Here is a 24,292-nt window from a genome sequence, read left to right as displayed (position 1 = left end):
GTCTGTATGTGCATGTGTGTATGTTTGTTTGTGGTTCTCCTCTGTTTGCTTAGTGTGTGTGTGTGTGTGTCTGCCTTTGTGCATTGCTTTTTCCCATTAGTTATACCAGATTTACTTTGGCCGTCCCTGTTCGTTGATGTGTGGGAATAGCGGTGTGTTTGTCTTGGACTAAGCCATGTCACACTGTGATCTGTCTCCCTGGCACTTTGCTCTCATGACTCATGATCTTCCTTCCGCAGGACAGCAGCACCAAATTTCTAAAAGTGTGACCCATATGTCAACATAGCATATGGCTATAAAGAGTTGCCCTACAGAACAGCTGTATAGGGCAGATACAGTGTATCTCTGTTTCCCTGTGTTTTTCCTGTGTGTTAAGGTTCCTCCCTCCTTTTATTAACCTTTTTCCTTATTTCTTCTCATCTAGTTCATGACGAAGAGCCCTAATAAGCGGCTTGGCTGTGTGGTGTCACAGGGCCTGGAGGAAGCCATTAAAGTACATCCGTTCTTTAAAGAGATTGACTGGGTGCTGCTGGAACAGAGGAAAATTAAGCCACCTTTCAAACCCCGAATTGTGAGTATCATAGGGTGGCTATTGCACAGCTCATGTGTGTTTGTATGCTTCAGGTGATTTAGTGTGTGTTTGTGTGTATATATAGTATGTATACTGATCAGCCATAACCTTAAAATTACCAATAGATGAAGGGAATAATGTTGATTATGTTGTTACAATGGCTTCTGTTAAAGGGTGGTATGTAAACTGTCAGGTAAACTGTCAGTTTTCAGAGCTGATGTGTTAGACGCAGGACAAACAAGTAAGCATACGGATCTGAGCAACTTTGAGTTGGGCTAAATTGTGATAGCTAGACAACTGGGTCAGTGCATCTACAAAACAGCAGGTCTTGTGGGATGTTTCAGGTATGCAGTGGTTGGTTCCTTCCAAAAAGTTTCCTTCCAAAAAATGACAACTGGTGAACTGGTGACAAGGTCATGGGCACCCAACACTTACTGATGCACACGTGGAGTGAAGGCTAGCCTGTCTCATCTAGTCCATGAGAAGACCTACTGTAGCACAAAGGTTAATGCTGGATATGGTATAACACAGTCACATTTGCTGTGTATGGGGCTGTATAGCCAGAGACCAGTCAGACTGCTCACCCCTGTTCAACACTGAAAGTACCTAAAATGAGCATCAGATCTAGACCATGGAGCAATGGAAGAAGCTAGCCTGCTCTGATGAATCATGTTTCTTTTACATCCTGTGGATAGAAAGGTGTGTGTGTGTGTGTGTATATGTGTGTGTGTGTCGCTTACCTGTGGAAGAGATAGCAGCTGGATGCACTATAGGAAGAACACAAGCCAGCAGAGGCAGTGTGATGCTTTGGTCAGTGCTCTGCTGGGAAACCTTCAGCCCTGGCATTCATGTGGATGTTACTTTGAAACGTACCACCTACCTAAACATTACTGCAGACCAAGTACGCCTCTTCATGGCAACTGTATTCCCAAATGGAAGTGGACTCTTTCAGCAGGATAAAGCACCCTGAGACATTGCAATAATTGTTCAGGAATGTTTTGGGGAACATGACAAAAAGTTTTCAATCAGATTTTCAATCCGATCAAGCATTTGTGAGATGTGCTGGACTAGTCAATCCAATCCCTGGAGGCCTTATCTCACATCTTACAAAATTTAAAGGACCTTAAAGGGTCTTGTGGAGTCCGTGCATCAAAAAAATCAGAGCCATTATGGTGGCAAAAAGGGGAAGGTGTTTATTATACCTTGTTTATTATACCTTGTATTATATTTGACAGGTGGTTTTAATGTTATGGCTGATTGGTGTATATAGGCATGTATATAGATATTCTTTAACTGGATGAATGCCCAAATCTAATGATAAACGTGTTTTAAATATAGTTACAATATATTTTAATGCTAAGTCTATCCCACCAGACAGACTGTGCCACAAACAAAATGTAACATTTGTTAAAGTATTTTTAGTACAGAACAATGTTCAGGGAAAAACAAAAACTTTTTTACAAGAGTTATCTTTTTTTAAGAGTGCATATAAAGAATTTTGTTTGTGGCATGACACTGGTTGCTCCTGGAGTGTGAAGAATGTAGTGTGTGAAGTAACGTTGACTCTTAGCTCAACTTTCACTCCAGCTCAAATTGCCCTTCACTGCCTCATGAAACTGTGAGTCAAGGAAAGGAGGATTGCACTGTGCGGGCTGACAAAAAAGACAAATTAGAGAATGGCAACCAGATATATGCAAATACCACACAGGATGGATGTAAATCAGTGGTCTGAACTACGTTTACCCCATTTATTGGCACTAGTCTGAGAAGAGTGAATGTCTTGCTTTTACATGTGAAGCCAGTTAGTGTATACATTTTTCAAAAGATGACCACATCACATCAAAGTGCTGCTCAGAGCATGCCTTGCAATTACTTAGAGAGAGAGAGAGAGAGAGAGAGAGAGAGGAAAGGGCCCTGCTACCCATCACTGATAGTCATGGGCAAGAAAGAGAGAGAGAGAGAGAGAGAGAAATAAATAAATGAACCCTACTACTCTACTTACTTTAACAGTCATGAACTCTTGGTCAGATATGACACAAATAGAGCAGTTGCTAGGAATTAAACTTAAATGACATTTTTAGAAAATCCATAAAATACAGGCTAGATTTTAACCTCTGATGTGGTGTTAACCTCTGACCTCTTACATGAATATAGCAGCCCTGAGAGCGAATTGAGTTTCTCTCTTGCTCCTTGCTTCTTACAGAAAACCAAGCGGGACGTCAATAACTTTGACCAAGACTTCACGCGTGAAGAGCCTGTGCTTACTCCCGTAGATGATGCCATCATCAAACAGATCAATCAAGACGAGTTTAAGGGCTTCTCCTACTTTGGTGAAGAGTGTCTGTCCTAGGATTAAAAAAAAATCGAATCTCCTGCATTTTCTTTATCTGCTACACAGTGGTATTGTTCACCTTTCAGAACTGAATGAAGACCATCTTCAGTGTGGGTTTACATGTCTAACCAAAAGCTGCTCATGCAGTTTTTTTTTTTGTTTGTTTGTTTGTTTGTCTGTTATGAGTTACAGATTCTAGGATTTTTATGTTGAAGAACACAAAGAGTCTTTTAGCTGAACAAGTCAGTGCAAGTCTATACAATCATATACACACATATTACACACATGCAAACACACAGTGATGGAAATGTATGCCTAAGCAGAAACCCAGTTCAGAATCTACATTAAGAAGTAGCCCAAGTACTTCGGTGTAATAATGATTAGAATAATAACTCTGTTTAATACTGTAATATAAGCTGAGCAGATTATTGGAGGAGTGAGTAGTTTGCATTTCATTCGAAGCTTCTCAGTTGAAGCCGTGTGCGTTCAAATTTCAGTGGCTCTTATGCGGATAGTCTTAGTTTCTTCTGGAATTCGTTATTATTTTCAGTCTGGAATTAATGTAAGACTTCATTTTAAGATGCATTTCATTTAAGCAATTGTGAGTCAGCATTAGCCTCATATACAGTATATATATACAGTAGGGTCCAAAAGTCTGAGACTAGATTGAAAAGGTTTTCATTTCAAATTGGAAATAAAAAAAAAATATTTTTTTTTATATTCAAGATTCTACACTATTTCTAGGTCCCTAATTAAATGTAAGAAAATGTGTGTTACTGATGATGATAACTGCGATGTACAAACGGTCCTGTTTTCCTCAAGTCTGGTCTCTCCTGTTGTTCAGATGACACTCTGATGAATTTCCCCTGAAGCTCAAGTTGTTGTCAACAGTATGATTTAAAAAGTTGTATTCAACCCTGTGTTAAAAATTGGGTAAGAATGCAAAATTGATTGTTTTTTTCACTCTTTTACTTTTGGACCCAACTGTGTATGTGTATATACAGTGAGGGAAAGTATTTACCATATCAACAAAAAAACAAAACTGTGATATTTCCATTGCAGCTATTCACACAGACATTGGTACTAACTCAATAAAAATGCACAGTTAAAGAAATTGTAATATTCTTATCTGAAGTTATATGCAAGAATGTGGAATGACACGTGGAATGATAGTATTTCACATGGTAAGAAGAAGCACTAAACTAGCTGATTGTAATAATTAGTTCTTCTAAATAAGCTAATTAAAATCACTTGTGCATGTTGGCACAAAGCAGCAGAGCAACGGTCCTGGTAGCTGATGGGTTTCTAAATGTTCCTATAAGCACTACGACCACTGGGGCCAGTATCCACAACATCTGTGTGGTCAGACTAGAAAAAACTTTTCTGCAACAATATGATGCATCATGTTGGCAGGAAAATGGATCTCATATCTACAGGGAAGTTCTGAGGTGAAAGAAGAAGCAGGTTATATTCGTCACATATACATTACAGCACATTAATGTACAATTACAACATTCTTTTCTTTGCATTTTTTCAGCTTGTTAGGAAGTCGAGGTCAGAGTGCAGGGTCAGGCATAATACAGCGCCCTTGGAGCAGAGAGGGTTAAGGGTCTTGCCCAGCAGTGGCAGCTCTATGGTTCTGGGTGGTTCTCGAACCTCCACCTACTGATCTGTATCCCAAAGCCTTTAACCATTAAGGCACCACTGCAATGAAAGCATCGTGGTATGGGGCTGTTTTTCTTCCCATCATACCAACAGGATCCAGATTATGAAAGGAAACATGGATGGAGCCATGAACTGGGAAATTCTTCAGAAGTAGAATGGGCCAAAATCCCACCTGAACACTGTGAGAGATTAGTTTATTCATACAGGAAGTGTCTTGAAGCTTTCATTGCAAACAAGGGCTTGTAATCAGCTACTAAAAAGAAAAAATAATTAGTGTGTTGAGTACTTATTTTCTGTCATTCCACTTTATTGCACATAACTTTTTTTTATGGAATGGAGTATTACGATTCCCAGTCCCTCTAGGATTTCATGATTTTGCAATCGCAGAAATGAACTCAGAATCAACACTTCATAGGAGCTTGCCATTTTTCAAAATGACCACAGATTTTCTGCAGATATGGGCAAAGACACACATTCAGCCAAAGCCCTCTTTGATTCATGTGTGTTTAACATGAGTACAGCTAGCAGAAAGTAATTACATGTGTCTTCACTGGTAGGAGTTTAAAAGACATATCCTGTGCTTGCAATTTCAACGATACATTTCCTCATCGATTTCCTCCAAAAACAAAACAAAAAAAAACCCTCACAAGTTGTACTGCTCTTTTTGAAAAAATGGTGCGGCAAGAAAAATCACAAAAAGACTCAACAAAATCCTCGAGTGATTGGATTTCTTTAGGTGTATAGATTTAGCACAATAATACCAATGTCTGGTGTACATTTCATTTGAACTGATATGTTTAATAAAAACATTGTTGACATGGTGGATACTTTATTTTTTGTCCCAAATATTCAATGTGCTGAAAACACACACACACACACATAAGCACACATATGCACTACATCAGAGCCAGTATACAGACTCCTGGTCCTGGTACTATTGGAATCAAGTGTTGGATCTGAGGCTGTACTTGACTTTGCTGAACATCACATCTGCAGTGTAGCCCTTTCCTTTCTCTGTTAGAACACCAAAAACCAAATGTAGACAGAATACAATTAAAGTTATAGCTTGTTAGCTTGCTTTAAAATTCAGGGGGATGAATCCAAAAGTATCCAGAAAAGTTGCCAGTGGTGTTTGATTCACTGGGATTTCTGAGCCGCCTTTTGGATCACCTTGTAGTTTACTTTAGAAGTGTTGACTTTAACCCATGCCATTCAAAGTGTTCGTGGAAATGATTGTGTGTCTGTATTTTTAGGGTTTGTGAGCATGATGTTGAGAGGGCAAGTGTCTCATGTGTGTATTAAATGTATTTATTTTTTTAATTATTATTACTGGGCTGTCTTATTGTCAGTTGAATAAATTTTCTTCACTGAACCATGGCTCAGGATTGTGAATGAGAGATCAGTACCTATTCACATCTATCTATTGAACATGTCCTGTATATAAGTCTGAGGTCTAAATAATGAGGCCTTATCTGTTGCATGGTCATGAAAACAACAATGTAGTACTATATGAGTATGAGTAAGTTACTGTCCATGTGCAATAAACTGTCTATGGGTGACTCATTTGCTTATGACAATTATAGTTTCCTCTTCTTTCCACCTTCCCCCCTCCTTTTCTCTGTTCTTTCTCTCAGTTTCATATACGTTTATGATATGCTAATTATTCTTTAATGGTGGCTTTTTTCAGTTGTCCAATTCAGAGGGCGGTATTTTGTTTGCTGTTTCCCAGTTTGTACCTTTACGGTCATAAATGAATGCTAATGGGTGTGGAGTGGAGCAATTAGGGGCGTGGTTTTTAAAATCTAGTGACACAGTGGTATTTTCAAACTCACTTTGGTCTAAAATTGCACTTTTATTACCAGAGGCTCAAACAAAGGCATAAAATGTGTTTCTTTGAACCTGTTTTTTGTGGCTGTTGACTATATAAGTTACCTGATTTTAAGCTATGACCCAACTATTACCTAAATAAAACAAGCTGAATTATTTTATACTTAAATAAGAATAACATAGTTGGGCAAATTTTTGAACATATACATTTGAAATAAAACCTAATAAACCAATTATAATGGGGTTATAGAGATAATTGGCCAATAAAAAGCAGTAAAACGTGGTAATATAAATCAGTTATTCTGTAATTATGATAATGTTATTTTTCTGGGCACATAAGTGAATGAGGGTTGATTTGATTGGATAGTTGGATATTGCCTAACCACTCCTCTTGTCAATGTATGCATAGTACTCCATAGTACCCCATTTTTTACGATTATGCTTCTGCACACCAGGTTAACACAATAAATATAAAGAAATGATAAATATATTTTAAAAAGCATAAAAGATCATAATATGAAATTTCGAACCGCTTGTTATTGTGGATTATTATTTAGTTTGTACACCTATCATTCAGTAACCAACTTTGAACCAAAAAAAAAGCAAAAGTTGTGTAATTGAGAGACTGAGTAATGTTTGCTTAAGTGAGTTGGCACAGGGAGTTTGAAGCAATCAGCCATGTATTTTGAGCTTGCACCATGATCACAAATATAGAGATTGTAGAAGTGTTTACTGTACAGCATTACTTACCTAAAAACTTCTCATTTCCTATTCTATTGCGGCAATCTTATTCTAGATCATGTTATTTTGTGGCTGTTTGTAAAGATTTCTTGTGCCACAGCAAAGACCCGCACCATGACACCCAAACTAGCTTTAACCATAATCTTCCTCCTTTTTGACAGATAATAAAATGTACATGTGGTTCATCAGTGGCCTGTCAGTTTGTGTGTCTTTGCGTTGTTTTGCTGCTGCTTTCACTGGACTTCTGCAAAAAGAGTCCTCACTACTTCCTTGCCAACTCTGCCTAGGGTGTTACACATTTTAAAATCTTATAATAAATGTTTTATATATACAGATGACTCTAAATAAGAATCACGTTTGGGCTGTTGTACACATTAACAAGTACCAACATAACAGCAAAATAAGCATATATCCATGTCTACAAGAAGTACCTCTTGGGAAATTGCAAATCTATCTCTGTCTGACCGCGTAGTATGTATGTACAAACAGAGGTACAGTGCAAATTAATGTAAGTTATATGTATTATATCACTGTAAGTATCATACATGTGTATGTAAGCATTTTTCTTTCATTGTATTGTGTTGTGAAACTGTACAGTGTGTCACATAACTTTTGTTAATGTTTTTTTTTCTTCTTTTCTTCTCTGGCCTTTTTATCATTGCCATGTTTATTGTACGCATTTTACTGTGCCAAATGTACTGTACTCAAAAGATGTGAATGTGGATTGTATGTTTTGGAGCCTATTAAATAAGATGGTCTTAAAAGTAAACTATAGTTATTGTTCCACTTGTAAAGACTAGAGTGATTAATATAGATGCACACTCTTAGTCATCAAATCAAAAAAGAAGCATATATCTGGTATGTAAATCAATTTACTACAATTATGCTTAGGTAGATTTCCATTTTGAACATTAAAAATGCCTTTTGTATATATTTCCTTAGCAAGAAATTCTCTGAAAGTCAGTGCTGAGTTAAGATTGATCATGTGACAGGTAAATGTTACACAACTTACTTTAGTCAAACAGGTGGCAATATGGAAAGACAGGTTGTACTAATTACAGGAGCGTAAATAAAACCTTTCCACAGCGGCTAAGAAGTTGAGCTTATGAGGTATTCAGTTTTGTGTAAGGAGTAGATCACGTATTTTTGCTCAGTCTTTGGAAATGTAAAACATCTGTGTTCAAAAATGACGGGCTTAAATCTAATGCCATTGTCACCGTATGGCTGCAAAAAAAAGTCACCAGGTTAATCTACATTTCAGTCATCAAAATAAAGCCAACTCTCTTTGCTGGGATGTAGGAACTGCTGCTCTCCCAACATAGCTCACCTGTAACTTAAATGTTACCTATAGTATCTCTTTAGATGTCTGTGTTTAACTAGTTTAGATTATGGTTTTGTGTTGTTTTAAATTACCTGAAGATTTTAGAAAGTGTTATATAACACGGCGACACCGAAGGGAAATTCTTAAAACAAATTCCTGTGACCAAAGTGAAGAACTGTCCTTGTCAAAGGTAACCATTTCAGCAGAGGACTCAAACATCCTGAGGCATGAGAAACGTCACAGAATCCTCACTTCTTGTGTCGAATGATCAGAATTACTTTGTAAGGTGTTGAACTGGAGGCGCCACATTTGGACCTTTACACTGCTTTATGTACACAGATAAAAAAATAATAATAATAAGTGCACAAGTTTCTATATCTGAATGTTATTATCTTGTAATGATAGGGATGGTTTTTTTAAAAAAATGCTGCTGTTATTGTTTATGATTCCAGAACATATAAACAGTAACTTTTAGTTTAATAATATGTAATGGCTTTAAAATATTTTCCAGCTAAAACTACAGCAGTTCTTCTCCTCCACTATATAGTATATACACTGATAAGCAATAGCATTAAAATCACTGACAGGTGAAGTGAATAGCATTGTTATCTTATTACAGGGGTGGGGTTTATTAGGCAATAAGTCAACAGTGATCTAAGCCAGTTGCCAAGTCATCAAAATCTGGCCTTTGTCACAGTCGATTAGATCACTTGCCCATTTTTCCTGCTTCCAACACATCATTTTGAGAACTCACTCTATTGACTCAGATGCCTAATATATGCCTAGTTGGCACTCTAATGAGATAATCAATTTTATTCACTCTTCACGTGTCAGTCTTCACATGGTTCTGATTAATGGGGAAAAAATTCTATGTTTTATATTATATAATCAATATGTTCGTGTTCTACGGATAGATTCGTCTCTCCGTCATAAAAAGCGACTGCTTTTAAACCTCCAACGGTTTATCAGCCAGGTGCTTTTCAGACACAGATTGTAACGATTGGGATGGAATGTAGGCCTTTATGAGTGACTCTGTGTAGGCAGGTGAATTTCCTTTGATTACTTTATAGTCAAGGATCCATGATTTGATTTTAAATGCAAAGAATGCACACTAGACTCTTACATTTATATTCATTTACAGTATGAAATATTTTTTATTCAACTGAGCAGAGGAGTTTAGGGTCTTATGCTTAAGGGCCTGTTCAAGGACTCAACGTTGACAGAATGGCAGTACTGGAATAGACACTCACAAACTTACAATCCAGAGGCAAAACTGCTGAGCCTAACTTTCTGAGCATAAGAAAGCTGTGCTCTAACCACTAAACCTATAGACTCTCTTTTTTATGATGATGCTAGTGACAATTTAGCCTAATACATTATAGCAGCTTTGCAACTGGTTTTCCAGCATGCCACCACTGCTAAAAATAACCTTAAGGGACTCAGAAAAGATCACAAAACAAGTTAATGACAGATATTCTGCTGAAAAATCAGGCTGTGGGGCATTCCACAAAAAGCCATCAGCAATCAGCTGTTAGTTACCACAATGGAGCACACCCAGTCACCCCAACACAGAGATGCAACCAGAAGAAAAAGGACAGTTGTCCAAACCCCCTGACTGTACAGCTGTGGTGTAAAAAAGACAACTAGCACAAGCGTGAGGTTTGACCTATACAGGGTCTACATACACTATATTGCCAAAAGTATTCGCTCACCCATCCAAATAATCAGAATCAGGTGTTCCAATCACTTCCATGGCCACAGGTGTATAAAATCAAGCACCTAGGCATGCAGACTGTTTTTACAAACATTTGTGAAAGAATGGGTCGCTCTCAGGAGCTCAGTGAATTCCAGCGTGGAACTGTGATAGGATGCCACCTGTGCAACAAATCCAGTCGTGAAATTTCCTCGCTCCTAAATATTCCAGTCAACTGTCAGCTGTATTATAAGAACGTGGAAGTGTTTGGGAACGACAGCAACTCAGCCACGAAGTGGTAGGCCACGTAAACTGACGGAGCGGGGTCAGCGGATGCTGAGGCGCATAGTGCGAAGAGGTCGCCAACTTTCTGCAGAGTCAATCGCTACAGACCTCCAAACTTCATGTGGCCTTCAGATTAGCTCAAGAACAGTGCGCAGAGAGCTTCATGGAATGGGTTTCCATGGCCAAGCAGCTGCATCCAAGCCATACATCACCAAGTGCAATGCAAAGCGTCGGATGCAGTGGTTTAAAGCACAACGCCACTGGACTCTAGAGCAGTGGAGACGCGTTCTCTGGAGTGACGAATCGCGCTTCTCCATCTGGCAATCTGATGGACGAGTCTGGGTTTGGCGGTTGCCAGGAGAACGGTACTTGTCTGACTGCATTGTGCCAAGTGTAAAGTTTGGTGGAGGGGGGATTATGGTGTGGGGTTGTTTTTCAGGAGCTGGGCTTGGCCCCTTAGTTCCAGTGAAAGGAACTCTGAATGCTTCAGCATACCAAGACATTTTGGACAATTCCATGCTCCCAACTTTGTGGGAACAGTTTGGAGCTGGCCCCTTCCTCTTCCAACATGACTGTGCACCAGTGACCAAAGCAAGGTCCATAAAGACATGGATGACAGAGTCTGGTGTGGAGGAACTTGACTGGCCTGCACAGAGTCCTGACCTCAACCTGATAGAACACCATTGGGATGAATTAGAGCGGAGACTGAGAGCCAGGCCTTCTCGTCCAACATCAGTGTGTGACCTCACAAATGCGCTTCTGGAAGAATGGTCAAAAATTCCCATAAACACACTCCTAAACCTTGTGGACAGCCTTCCCAGAAGAGTTGAAGCTGTTATAGCTGCAAAGGGTGGACCGACGTCATATTGAACCCTATGGATTAGGAATGGGATGTCACTTAAGTTCATATGCGAGTCAAGGCAGGTGAGCGAATACTTTTGGCAATATAGTGTATGTTCAGTGTATCATATGGTGATTGACATGCTGGCAAACAAATTCTGACACAAAAATAAAGATAAATAATGAATAATAATTAATACATTTACAACGATCTTTATTTTAAAAAAATACCTAAAATAAACAGCTTGCAAAAGATGCTGAGATGGGTATGGTAAGTTGGAATTTTTGCAATCTTTTCAGATGAAGAAAAGAAGAAGCTGCTCCTCTAGTTCCGGGTTCAGTTTCAGATGCTTGTAACAGCTATTTGGATTTATCGTGACGGGTGAAAATGGAAAACAAAACAGATGTCCAGAGTGCAGGAGCTCTCGAAAAAAAGTAAGAGACGTGACATGCTTTTTCTTTTAATTTTTTTATTTTACTTTTCTGAAACTGTCCTTGGCAAACAATTTAGGTAAATATCCTCAACAAATGTTTACTGTGTTCAATAATTTGTTCTTATTTGAATAAAGGTTTCAGATTGTAAAAAAAAAAAAAAAAAAATCTCAATTGTTCTTGATATTTCTATAGCCCTCAGTTAATATTATATATAATAATATATGATTAGCAAATTACATTTGGTAATCACATGAGCAATAACTGAATTATAATAAAAATTAAAATGCTTTTATGTAGTCTAAAACAACAAACTGTATTATAAATTCACTGTGACTTTACAGGAATGAGCAGTAAATGTATACATGTAGTTTTGTCAACAGAGTTTTGAACTCTTTGGCACTAATAGCTATCAGATTTTGGGAGCATGACGCGGGGGGCGTGTTTTAGCGAGCAAACTGACCAATCCGGAGGCTCGGATTAATCTCGCTGCTGGCAGGCGACCAGCTGAGCGCAGCGTTATGGGTGCGTGTGTAGGCGTGTGTGTGAGTGTGCATGAGTGTGTACGTCGAAGAGGTACAAAGTTCTTCAGACTTTTTCAAAAGCGCGACCTTGTCATTTCAGCGCCCACTGGAGTCCTCGGATTTTTACCTGTGATTAACTGGTGCAAGACTATGCGATCCTCGGCAGTGTTTCTGAGACTGTATAGCCTCGCTTCCTACCTGTTTTAATCTGGAATGGATTTTATGTGTTTCTTTTTAAACGCGTAACTTTTTTGTTGTTGTTTAGCCTAAACTCCTAAGCGCGCGCGAACACACAGGAGTGCTTGTCATTGCGATTGTCAAAATATAGAGGCGACTTGCGCACGCGCGTGCATGTCTCTGTGTGTGTGAATTTCGGAGAAATTACTAGAACAGCAAAGCGCGTGAGTGAGGGAGACCTAACTTCTGTAAGATGACAGCTGAGAAAGACAAGAAAAGGTAAGTTGATCAGATTTTCCCTGAAACACGCGTGACTTCTCAGTCACCTAGAGTCTAGAAGAGGTAGAGTAGCTCACGTTAGCAGCTGCTCGAGCGGGTCTTAGTTGAAAGTTGTGTACGATATTAAAACGAGAGAGAAAGCGAGTGCATGTGCGCAGGCAAGATCGGAGGGAATAACAACACCTGCTGCTGCATTAATGCATTGCTTTTACATGAAAACTCTTGTAGCTGCTGTGTTGTTACCGAAAATTGGGTATGTAAAGCTGATCCCTTTATTAATTTGCGACTTAAGATCTGTGAATAAGAATAACATGAATGCAGCTGTTAAAAGCAACCTAGCCAAGTTGAATTTATTTATTTATTTTCATTTTCGGCAGTTTTTTACTCTAAATAAAGATGCGCAATGACACACACACACGCACACACACAGAAGCCAAGCTGGTGTCACCTGCATGTTATCTGTCATTATTGTCCTTGGAGAGAGAAATTAACGGGCAGGGGGAAAAAGGAAAAGAGGGAAAAAAGGATGAGTTCTCAGATTGCTTTTGTGGCTTTGATGCAATCTGATACGTGAACAATTGTGGTTCAAATCATCCAGGTCAACCTGTAACTATATCACATTTAGTGTTATCTCTGTTTTGTCATTTTGCTATTAAATGCTTCATGATGGTCTTTAGCCGGCGAATATGCGGGAAACATCTGGATTGGACAGTAGACTACTGTCCTCACGTGCCGTTTACAAATAGTGACAGATATAAATAAATAAATAAAATCAAAATTACAAATATATAATAAACATTATTTTCTGCTTAAATACAGCAATAATAATAATAATAATAATAATAATAATAGAACCTCATGAATTATACAGAAGCACACTACACTACTGTTTTTTTTTTTTTTTTGATTTTGGTTTGAAAAGCAACAGGTTTCAGTGTCAGGTATGATTATTACATTGTTTGGTTAATTCTGCATTTTTATTCTAATCACTATGAAATCATGACATTATGCAAATACATTTCAAATTGAAAAAGTTGCTCCACTAAGGTGTTTTATAATTATTTTTTGATATGTAATGCTGATTCAACACCTAAGAACATGTTGCCTCGTGCCTGTCATATTCAGGAGGCCTATAAATCTTCATGAGAACAGATTAATCTCTACAGGCCACACATAATGGATCGGATTGTTCAGATTGTTTTGTTGAGAAATCTAAAACCTCAGAAGATGCATGTAACTTCAATGGGAGGTGAGCTTATTGAGTATTGTAAAGACATCTGCGCTGGTAAATTTCCAGACAGTTATTGGACAATGGAAGTTTTTTTTTTCTGTTTCTTTCCCAAAGCACTTTGCATGACTTTTTGCTACTTCTTATATCAATTATTCTAAAGTTTTGAAAATTTAGTGGAATATCCCTTTAAAGAAAATGCTGAAAGTTTTAGGCTCATCGTGTTTGCGTGTGTGTGTATGTGTGTACTTGGTAGACAAAGCGCCTAAAAGTCTGCTTCGGTCTCGTGACTGGTAGTTCCCTGCATGTTCTGTGTGCCTTTATCAGATCAATCAGAGGGAAACTAAACACAAACATCAGTATTACACTCAAATGAAGAGCATGTATCTTTAGTATCAGGATATTGCAATTCAGAGGGGATTGCAAAAACTGTCAAGCATTTCCTTAAGGGACAGAAGCCGAACTGGAGTGAGTAGGGTTTTGCAACAAACCTGTCCGCCATCTTGGGCCTCTGGAAATGTAGGCTTGGTGTGGTGGTTTGTGTAATTTATTTGCCGTTAAATCATTTAGGGAATTCCGTGTTTGAGCTGTTGTTGACTTTCAGTGGAATAATATTGTTTGTATAGGACTTGTTTTTCTAGGTTGATGCATGTTTTCACGATAGGCTTTTGGACCGTGGGTTAAATGAGTTTATTCAATATGCCACTTTATTTCAAAGAATTAAAAAAGTATCTGGAAGTTCATATCCTTCCATGGAGGCAGTTATTTTTTTTTCTACATAATTTGGTAAGAATAAAGCCTGACTGATTGTGTGATTATGCAATCTTTGAAATGGATACAATTATAAACTTATCATTCTGCCCAAATGAGCTGAAGGCAGTCGCTTGAGTAAAAATAAATTCAGTAACAGTTTTTTCTGTTTGCCCTCAGTTTCTAAGCTTTCTAAGAGTTTTTGAAATGAAAAGACTAAATGTTCAAAGAATTGGGAAACCTTCAAGGAAACCTGGATGTGTGTTGCCTATTTGTACACAGGTAACTTAAAAAATTCTTACATCACACAGTACAAATCTCATAAAAATTATACTTGAGGATTCGAGTTAGACAGCAACATGGGACAGTTAAGTTACACTGTCTTCATTTCTCTGTCAGATATTGAGATGCAGAGGAGGCGAGAGACTTCTCAGTACTCATCTCTGTTAAACTGAGCTCTCAAATCCCCCTGGCCAAAGGGCAAACGCTGGCTTGCTTCCCAGGCCTCTCAGTGCCAGCTCTGCCATTGCTCTATCCAAGCTCTGTCTCTGCCACCTCAGAGTCTCTCAGTCTTCAGACAGAGATGCCCAGCTTACAGCTCTTGCTGAGAACAGATGCCTTCTGTTCTGTCTATCAGGCTTTACAGGTAATTAGAGGATACACTTTCTACTGACTGAGTGTTAATGGGAGAGGCAGGGAGTCAGCTAATGTAACAGGACAGCGATATGAAGTTGTGAGGAGTCGTGTCATTGCTCGCCATCTTGCCATCTGAGCACCATTCAGAAAATCGACTGTCATTGATATTGTATTGGTCTCATGTGGGCCAAGGTTCTAGAGGAGATTGAGATAATTGCTGAGAGCAGAGAATTCTCTCCCAGCTGTCCGACTCTACAAAAATGTGCAGTTTATTGTGACAGGATCTCTGGAGAGAATGTGAATCTAGGCCTCTAAATCCCCACCCTCGGCTAACAGCAGGGGGACATACAAAGCTTTTAGTTCGAAAGATTATGCTCTTTTTTAGCCGTCTTTTTTCAGCTTCAGCTCATCATACGGTATATTGGATGGTCTTAACCAGAACTTTTCTTCTGCCTAAGCAGTGTGTCTCCTGGTCTTTTCCTGTCCGCCAATCTCCCACTTCCTTTAATTGCAGCGTACAATGCGATCTTATTTCAGATGGAGCCGGATAACACACTGTTTTCTGCTGTGGTTACGTGATATGTATGTATGTGTCTATAGCAGTAGGGTCCTTCAGCGTCCACATTGTATCGTACAGTTCGTCTTAAGATCTCACTTCCTGTGAGTGAGAGAGGTTGCACCAGTCTTGATTGTTTTGCACTGTGAGGGAACAAACTGTTCCAGGGGATCAGAGATTAGAAGGGGATGCATTTTGTACAGGCCAAAATCACAGAAAAACTGCTTATAAGTGAACAAGGTCAAGGAATTTCAGGTTTGTTCATTGTTTTGGAGTTCTTAGAGCCTGAATGCCTCTCATAGGTGAAAAAGTTAGAAGCGATCCATCCGGCACTTATAATGTTACGTCTAAAAGGCTCTGTCACCCTGAAATTAATCATTGGGAAAAATTAAACACACCTCTGTCACACATGAAGGCAGTATCAATGAGAAAGACTTGCACTCTGTGCCCTTGCCTGGTTGGTTAATTCAGTTTTGTGGATTTCTTCTTGTCTGGCTGCTCTATAGCCCAGAGCCTGGTGCTGCTTATTATGAAAATAGTTGTATGGCAGAGGAGCAGATGGCTGCTGTGATTTTTGAGCTCCACCTGAGGCTACCCAGAGGCTTGCAAGATCTCCGGTGACATTTTGATTAAAAACACAGAGAGTGAGAAAGAGAGATAGAGAAAGAGAGAGAGAGAGAGAGAGAGAGAGAGAGATAAAGAGAGCTCAAGGGGGTAGAGAGGTTAATAATCTTGTGATCTGTAACATACATTCATGAGGATGCTTTTCAGGTCTGGTTTGATTTTGTCTGTGCAAATGTGTAAAGTTGACTATAAAATCAAAAGTGGTAGCAGTGTAAGTTATATGTCGTAGAAATGACTGCACATCAATGAAAGGTTATTTCAGGCTGGAAAGATCAAACTGTTTATGGAACCTGAAACTTCTACTTTACATGAACAACAGTTGTACTACACACGGATTGAAAAGCCTGCCGCAAGTGTGAAAGAATTGGTTTCACTAAAGATAATGAGACTGCATCTTACTCAGGTGAAGCTTTTGAAATATCCACCTGACACTCGAACCATGTTTCTACTCCAACTTGTCATGTAAACCAATAGATATTTCAGTTGATTATAAAAATTTAAATACATTTTCTATGTTGATTTACACCACTCGAACTTCCTTATTTCAGTACCCAAGAAAGAAAAATGTCTCTTTTAGGTCATTAAATTGTTAGGGAGAAGGGTCAAAACTACAAGCGTTTCTCACTTGTTCCTCAAGGCCAATCTTTAAATGTTATATGTAGATCCCTTTAAAAGGTGCAAAACCTTTTAGGAGGGTCAGAACACTAGCCATACAGTAAGGACCCTCAAGCACTGAAAGCACTGTAGAGATTTGGACAGTGTGTTATGAGTTAGATATTCTGCTGCAAGAAACATTTGAGAGAGTGCAGCTAGAATTTGTACATGTTCAGAGAGAGAGAGACAGAGAAAGTGAGAGAGAGTGCCAATTTTTGTCCATTTTTGTAGTGTAATTTACTTATTGTTCTTCCCAAGTATGGAACAGCATGCATGGTATGCACTGGGCATGGGTCATTTGAAGGCAACCTTTTCTCTAGTCATGCACCATTAGTGCATTGCACAGGGTTGAAAATAGCATGTTGCCACGACTGGTTTAGTTTCATAAGACACAGATCAGGTAGGGGTTTCATGACATACCTATACCAGTGAGAGGTTTACTGTATTGGGACTCATGTTATTGAGCAATTTCCAGAGTTGCACTAAATATCATATTGCTTCATTGACACTCCTGACAAGAATAACAGTGGAAGTGCGGGCGAGAAAACTGGATTATTCTAGCTATTTATTGAATCCTCAATAAGATTGTTCTGATTTTTTTTTTTCATATCAGTCCATCAAATATTTATTTTCTGTTGTGGTTATATATTTATTGTAAGAGGAAATGTATGTCCATCAGGGCAAATACAGTATGAGAATTACAAGCAAAAGCTGTTTGTTGATCTTCTGTATATTGAAGGTCAACTCAGAGTTCCGGGAGAGCTTCGGCCAGCATTAGCATGACTAGCATGGCAGAGGGGACACGGGGCTTAATTTAGTCAGCTTTGTAGCAGAGAAAAATGACCTACAGTACAATGACAGTACAGTACACGAGGCTGTGTGTGTTTTGTCATGAAACCCAATGCAGAGCGCTCGCTTAGGCAGTTTGTGTTGCTCTTATTTTCAGTTCCTGCTGCTCGTCATGCGTGTCTCGTTGAAGGACTGCACATCTGCATTCGTCAAACTGGCATAGCTTGCATTGCATTGTGACATGCTGATATGGTTCAATCGTTCAAAACGGTTCATATGGCAGATAAGTCTGACTATAATAAACCGCTTAATTACTATCTTGCCGAGAATGATAGAAGTACAGATAAAATACAGATTAATGAATCACTAACCTTGAGTTAATGTTACAATTCAACAATCAGCGAATCAAAAGTGTAGTATCAATAAGATTGTACAGTAATAAATTGTAACCCTGCTGAAAAGTGGATTTGACACCAGTTCCCAGATTTATACCTCTCTCTGTGCCCCATTTAAGAGCGGTTTGATTGATGTTCAATGCAGTGATACTTATCAGTGTAGAAATGGCTGCTGTGTAAAAAGACAGCTCTTAGTCTCAGCTATCTTACCAGGCATCTGCTCATGTGTTCTGTCCCTCAGGTATCTGATGTACTTCACAGATACGCTTCCACTCTTCTAGCCATAGAGAATGCAAATGTTCTCATTTGTCCATTATCTAATGAGCTGAATGTAAGAATTGTGCTGCACCCACAGACTTGTTACTCGCGTGCAAACGGAGCATTCGAATGACAGAATTTCAAAAATGACAAAAATATTTTGTTCTCTTCTGTGAAGTGTCAGCCACTTTATGGTCCCTCAGTTGTGAATGATGAGCTCTCTCTTAAACTGCATGCAGCGAGTTCTCTAGGTATGTCTGTGTTCTGATAAACATTACGTAATGTAGGATAAAGGTTGCTTTAAAGGAGTCTGAAGAATGTTTCAATTAGTCATTTCTGGTTGTGGTGTGAACTTGCTGAAGTCTGGATACTTTCGCCTGCTGTGATATATTACCTCAAGCAACATTTTAGGTCATAAGAGTTCACAAAAGTTAACTGTTCATTTTTTTTCTATTTCTTTTTTTTTTTATTTAGTCCTCTGAGATATGTTGTCTCTAGCAGTTAGTATTACACCTTTGGCCCATTTTCAGATTCTCCTTCCCTTATGCATTTTCTTCTTTTCATCAACCATGAACAGTTTGGGCTTAACTTTCCTTTTTTAAACATTTTATCAGTACATGAGTAACATGTATGTGCATGTACACTGCAAGCAGAAGAATCACTTGGTTTAGAGTAGGTGAAAAAAGGAGAGCGTGTTGCAATGTTTTTAGCTCAACAAGTATAAAACTCAGATGGCAGTTGAGTGATATTATGCCCTGAAAAGTCTGCACTATTTACACACATATAAACACGTCCATATTCATGCATGCGAAGCTTACACCGGAAAAGCATTAAAAAAGCACACAAACTTTTGAAGAAGATAATGTTTTCTACATTTCATTATCCGTAACTTTACATTGCGTGTAAGTTACATATTACTGGCTGAATATGAGTGCTGTAAAGAAGTAGGAATAAAGTAACATTGTTTGGCTTGGCTGTGATGGAAAAGTTATTTTTCCTGTAGCAGAATTGGAAATAAGTGAGATTTAACCACAAAAAATGTTGGCAGTAGTTATTAATGAAATGAGAACGGTACAAAGAAGCCTTTTCTACCGATCTCAGATGTTGCTAGGGCTTGTTTAAGGCTAAAATAGTGAGCAATAAAAACCCATACAGGGGAGTGCGTAGGCATTTTTAAAAATACAGTATTGTGATAATATTGCAAATTATGAATAGTCAGCTCTTTGTCAGCACATTCCTAATAGAGGTCAGAGCAATGCTCGAGTGTAATGTGCTTCCAAGCTTGCTTAGATTGGACAAATGCAGGGATTATCATGAGAGACTCTGTTTTGGCTCACTGCCAATTTGCTGCATGGTCATAGGAAAGGGTTATTAATATTAGTTATCCTTGGAGAATGAAAGAATCTTTTGATAAAGAGCATAGAACACTAATGTCCCATGCAAAGGAAGTAATGCACTGTACTCGGACAGCTTCAAATCTACTTTTCTACCTGTTGTTTAAAGATTAATTTGGATTGGCTGACATTTCGGGTTAAGAGTAACCATGTGTCATGTGATTAAGTGATTGCTTGCCATAACAGGCATGTAACAGATATTTCTGAAGTGACGTTCCTGTAATAAAGTTTCACTGGTGCATTACAGAAGGTGTAGATTTACCCTTTTAATTCCATAAAGCTGGCAAAAAAACAATGAGAAAATATGGAACATCACTTAACACTTAACATGGTCTATTTGTAATGCTGCACACACATTAGATAACTGGGCAGAGAAAAGATTTCAAGTACGTAACTTGCTTCGCTGTTAGGAACAGTATCTTAAAACACAGTGCTGCTGTTGCGTAACATTGCTGACAGACTGGAAAATTTTGGAAGACACTGGATTTTTTTTTCTTATGAAAAGTACAAATAAAAATTGGCAAGAAAATCAACCTAAAAGTCATGTAGTGTATAATCCACATATCTGGATAGTATGTGGAAATAAGCAACGAAAAGACAGTGCTATGAGCACCATATATAGTTTATTGGTACATAAAGAGGAAAAAAACATGTATTCATCTTTTATTATTCTATTGCAAACATTGTGCTTTTTTCTGTGAAACGTCCCAACTTGTTTGCAGTGAGTAATGACTGTTTTTGTCTAAATTATAATGCAAAGTCTCCTCTTCCTGTAATGCAGTCTCAGTGGGGCTCAGTTTCCCATGATTCAATTCCAGTTAAGCTCTAGCTGGCTGAGTCAGGTGACCATGTCTGGTGTTGCGGGAGATGGAATAGGGCCAGCGTCATTTACAGAGTCATTCTTCTCATAAAACCAGTTTGTGTCATACCACAAAAAGACAATGTAAGTTGAGTGATGAGAAGACATTATGGGGGAAAAGACGTCTAAAGACATCTCACTTACCCAACACTTGTGGTATGAATTACTCAAGGCCTGTTTTTTTTTTGTTGTTTTTTTATGTTGCTGCCCTTAACCTCTCCTTCATCATTAAACTTCTGCCGTTCAGTATAATATGCTGGTCATATAACGTTGGCTGGTGATGCAATTCTCGGACCTGATGTTGTCGTCTTCTGATGCTTTTGTACTGAGTGCAGGGAAAGAGAAGCAGGCGCCTGGAATGCGAGGACTTTTGGGTGATGTTTCTGGTAACACTGGAAATTTACAGACTTGAAGAAAAACAAATGGTAATCAGACATCGAGTCAATTTGCATTTGTGCAGTGGTGCAGAGGGAAACATTGCCACCATTGATAACGTTGGAATTTTGCATGCTGTCCTCATGTTCTTATGGGTTTCCTAAAAAAACCCACCACCTCCTAAAAACATACAAGAAGGCAGCTTGGCTATGCTATAGGTGTGTGTGTGTGTGTGTTGTTCCATCCACAGTGAATTCTCCTAGCTTGCATGAAGATTCTGTTATAGGCTCTGGATCCCTCATAAACCCTAGCCAGGATAAAGTGGTTATGAAAATGGATGAATGAACTTGAACGTTTTCCAGGATCTGGGAGCCGCTTTGATGTAACTTATAAAGCCATACCACAATCCCACGCACTAGCCTGCTGCTCCTTTAAAGTAAACAAAGTTTTTAACTTAGAAGTGTTTCTGTTTTCATTACCGTCGCACTGTTAAAGGTGCAAGTCAAAGCAAAATAGGGGTTGCTTCTTGGCAACAGGTGATTCTTTTGTTTGGATGTTTCTGTGAGTGAAAATTCTTGCACTGCCGCTGCTGTGTTTGTGTTTGTTTGTGTGTGTGTGTGTGTGTATAGTATACACCATAACATTAAACAGACATATTAGAAACACCTGCCTAATATTGTGTAAGCCGCCAAAACAGCACTGAGCTGTCGAGACATGGACTCCACAAGACCTGTGAGCACTATGACCAGTATGCGGGTATGCAACCCCATACACAGCAAACTGTGATGCACTGTGTTTCTGACATCTTTCTGTCACAGCCAGCATTAAATGATCAGCAATAAGGTACAGTAGCTCTTCTGTGGGATCGGAACAGATGAGCTAGCCTTCACTACCCATGTGCATCAGTGACCACTTTTGTTAGATACTCTTAAACATCCAAACAGACCTGCTGTTTTGGGAATGCTCTGACCCAGTCGTCAAATTTCCATCACAATTTAGCTCTTGTCAAAGCCACTCAGATTCTTACACTTGACCATTTTTCTTGCTTCCAACACATCAATTTTAAGTGTTCACTTGATGCCTTATATATCTAACTGCTTAAGAGGTGCCACTGTAACAAGACAGTATTATTCACTCCACCTGTCAGTGGTTTTAATGTTATGGTGGGTGCTCATACAATGGTGGTTCAAAGGTCTTATTGAAAATCTCTATTTTTAAAATAAAATAAATAAATAAATTAAACTATATATATATATATATATATATATATATATATAATTAAACAGTAAATGTTCAATATATTTAATACTTAAGATTCTGCATTATTTCTAGCTCCCTATTTCAATGTAAGCAAATGTGTGATAATGAACATGTTAACTGCTTTGTACGAAAGCTCAGATTTTCCTCATGTCTAATCTCTTCTAATGAAGCATGTGTTCAGATGTAAAATGGATCATAAGGTTTTGCACATGGTTCTGGAGTCCATGCCAGTTTAAGCTAAGCAAAAAAGGGTGACATACCAAATATTAAGCAGCTCTGAAATTCATGAAAATATTTATTCTTTTCATAGTCTGAAAGATAAAATTTGTAGAGAAAAATTCTTCTATTAATTTAGAAACGCTTGCAAAATAAAAGTGTTTTCACTAGTGCACTCAGACTGTATGTCGGCTGACTGTACATTCAGAACTGGAGACAGAGGAGCATTTCTGTGCTTATGACTGTTTTCAGTCTGTGGGAGTGCAGCAGATACATTCTAAAAATGTGCAGTATTTGTTTATGCAACATTTGTCCTACAAGCATCTGACCCAGGCGTAAACTTAAAAGATGGCCTTCTCTCTTCCTTTCTAGACCTTTTTTATTATTTTTTTAAAGATTAATTTTGTATATGTGTATATATATATATATATATATATATATATATATATATATATATATATATATATATATATATATATATATATATATATATATATATATATATTGTGCTGTTCACAAACGAAAATATTTCGTTGCAATGCTGGACAATACAATATTGGATAAAGAGTTCAGGCTGTAATTTGTGTTCAGCCCCACAAATAGACTTTTTTGAGGTATTTGTAGAGCAGTTAAAACTTTTTGGGGGCACAGACTATAAATCAAAGGGTATCTCTATGCCTTTCATTCTGTCTGTGTCTGTATATGTTCACCACCGGCCGTACATGTCTCTTGGTCTGACTTGCTGGGGTACAGGGCTAAGCTGATTGAGAGCTGGAAATGATGTGGCTTTTAGATGTCTACATGTTTCTGAAGCTTTATCAGTAGAAAAACCAAAGGCAACACAGTTCTGGTTATAGGATGTGTTCTATCTGTGACCTGGCTGTGAAGATCTAGATATTCGCAAGGAACCTCAGACTTTGGACATTGACCTGCTTTTGAAGAGGAAATATATGAGACACAGGAAGTGTTTTCAGACCTGGGCTTATGCTGTTATCCTCTGTATCACACTGATATCCTAACGACTCTCTATTTTCATTTACTCTTAAAAAAACTACAAAATTTGCTATGTAATATACACTGATTTAAGGTCATGTGAACAGAGAATAATTTACAGTACTTTGTTAGCTGCATCTGTAAAATGTAAACAATCCTGAACATTTCAGAATGAGTTGGTTTCTATTTTGTTCTTGGAGAAAACCAGGAATACAAGTATTGGCACATGCAAGGTCCAGTAAAACAGGATATGAGATGCTAAACAGTGAAAAATACCAAGAATCCATCTTCCAAATGAGACAATGTGATTAAAATGCTTACGTCAAAGTCTCAATATTTGACAGTGTCACTGAGTAGGCTATTATACTATACAATAGGATTTAGATTCATATGGCTATGATTCAAAATTTGACAGTAACACTGAATCATCTACACAATAATATGATGCAACACGATTTCCAGGTACAACCAGATTTCTTCAGAATCAGCAGTAAAAGTACACTATACGGGAAACACCTGACCATCACATTTTTCTTCCATTGCTATTATAGCAGCCTGCACTCTCCTAGGAAGATGTTCTAATACATTTTGGATCATGGTTTTGTGTTCATTCAGCCA

The 24,292-nt window shown here is 38.3% G+C and overlaps 2 protein-coding genes across 3 annotated transcripts in view; both read left to right on the top strand.

The window, feature by feature from the left end:
- Positions 1 to 7,905, top strand: part of prkceb (protein kinase C, epsilon b) — an 81,428-nt gene extending 73,523 nt beyond the window's left edge. Inside the window, exons 14-15 of the mRNA XM_058385369.1 lie at positions 425 to 571; positions 2,775 to 7,905. Of these exons, the coding sequence (XP_058241352.1) occupies positions 425 to 571; positions 2,775 to 2,921 (294 nt within the window). The 3' untranslated portion in view covers positions 2,922 to 7,905. The remainder of the gene's footprint in view (positions 1 to 424; positions 572 to 2,774) is intronic.
- A 4,345-nt stretch (positions 7,906 to 12,250) lies between these two features.
- Positions 12,251 to 24,292, top strand: part of epas1b (endothelial PAS domain protein 1b) — a 32,065-nt gene continuing 20,023 nt past the window's right edge. Inside the window, exon 1 of one of the 2 annotated variants that reach the window (XM_058381234.1) lies at positions 12,251 to 12,687. In XM_058381234.1, coding sequence (XP_058237217.1) covers positions 12,662 to 12,687 — 26 coding nt within the window. In that variant the 5' untranslated portion in view covers positions 12,251 to 12,661. Of the gene's footprint in view, positions 12,688 to 12,884; positions 12,941 to 24,292 lie in introns of those variants that run through there. The other variant, XM_058381230.1, reaches the window with a different exon arrangement.

This window comes from Hemibagrus wyckioides, linkage group LG03 (assembly GCF_019097595.1).
Source record: "Hemibagrus wyckioides isolate EC202008001 linkage group LG03, SWU_Hwy_1.0, whole genome shotgun sequence".
Lineage (NCBI taxonomy): Eukaryota > Metazoa > Chordata > Actinopteri > Siluriformes > Bagridae > Hemibagrus > Hemibagrus wyckioides.
Note: the sequence above shows the minus strand (reverse complement) of the source record. Positions and strands in the feature narration are given on the sequence as shown.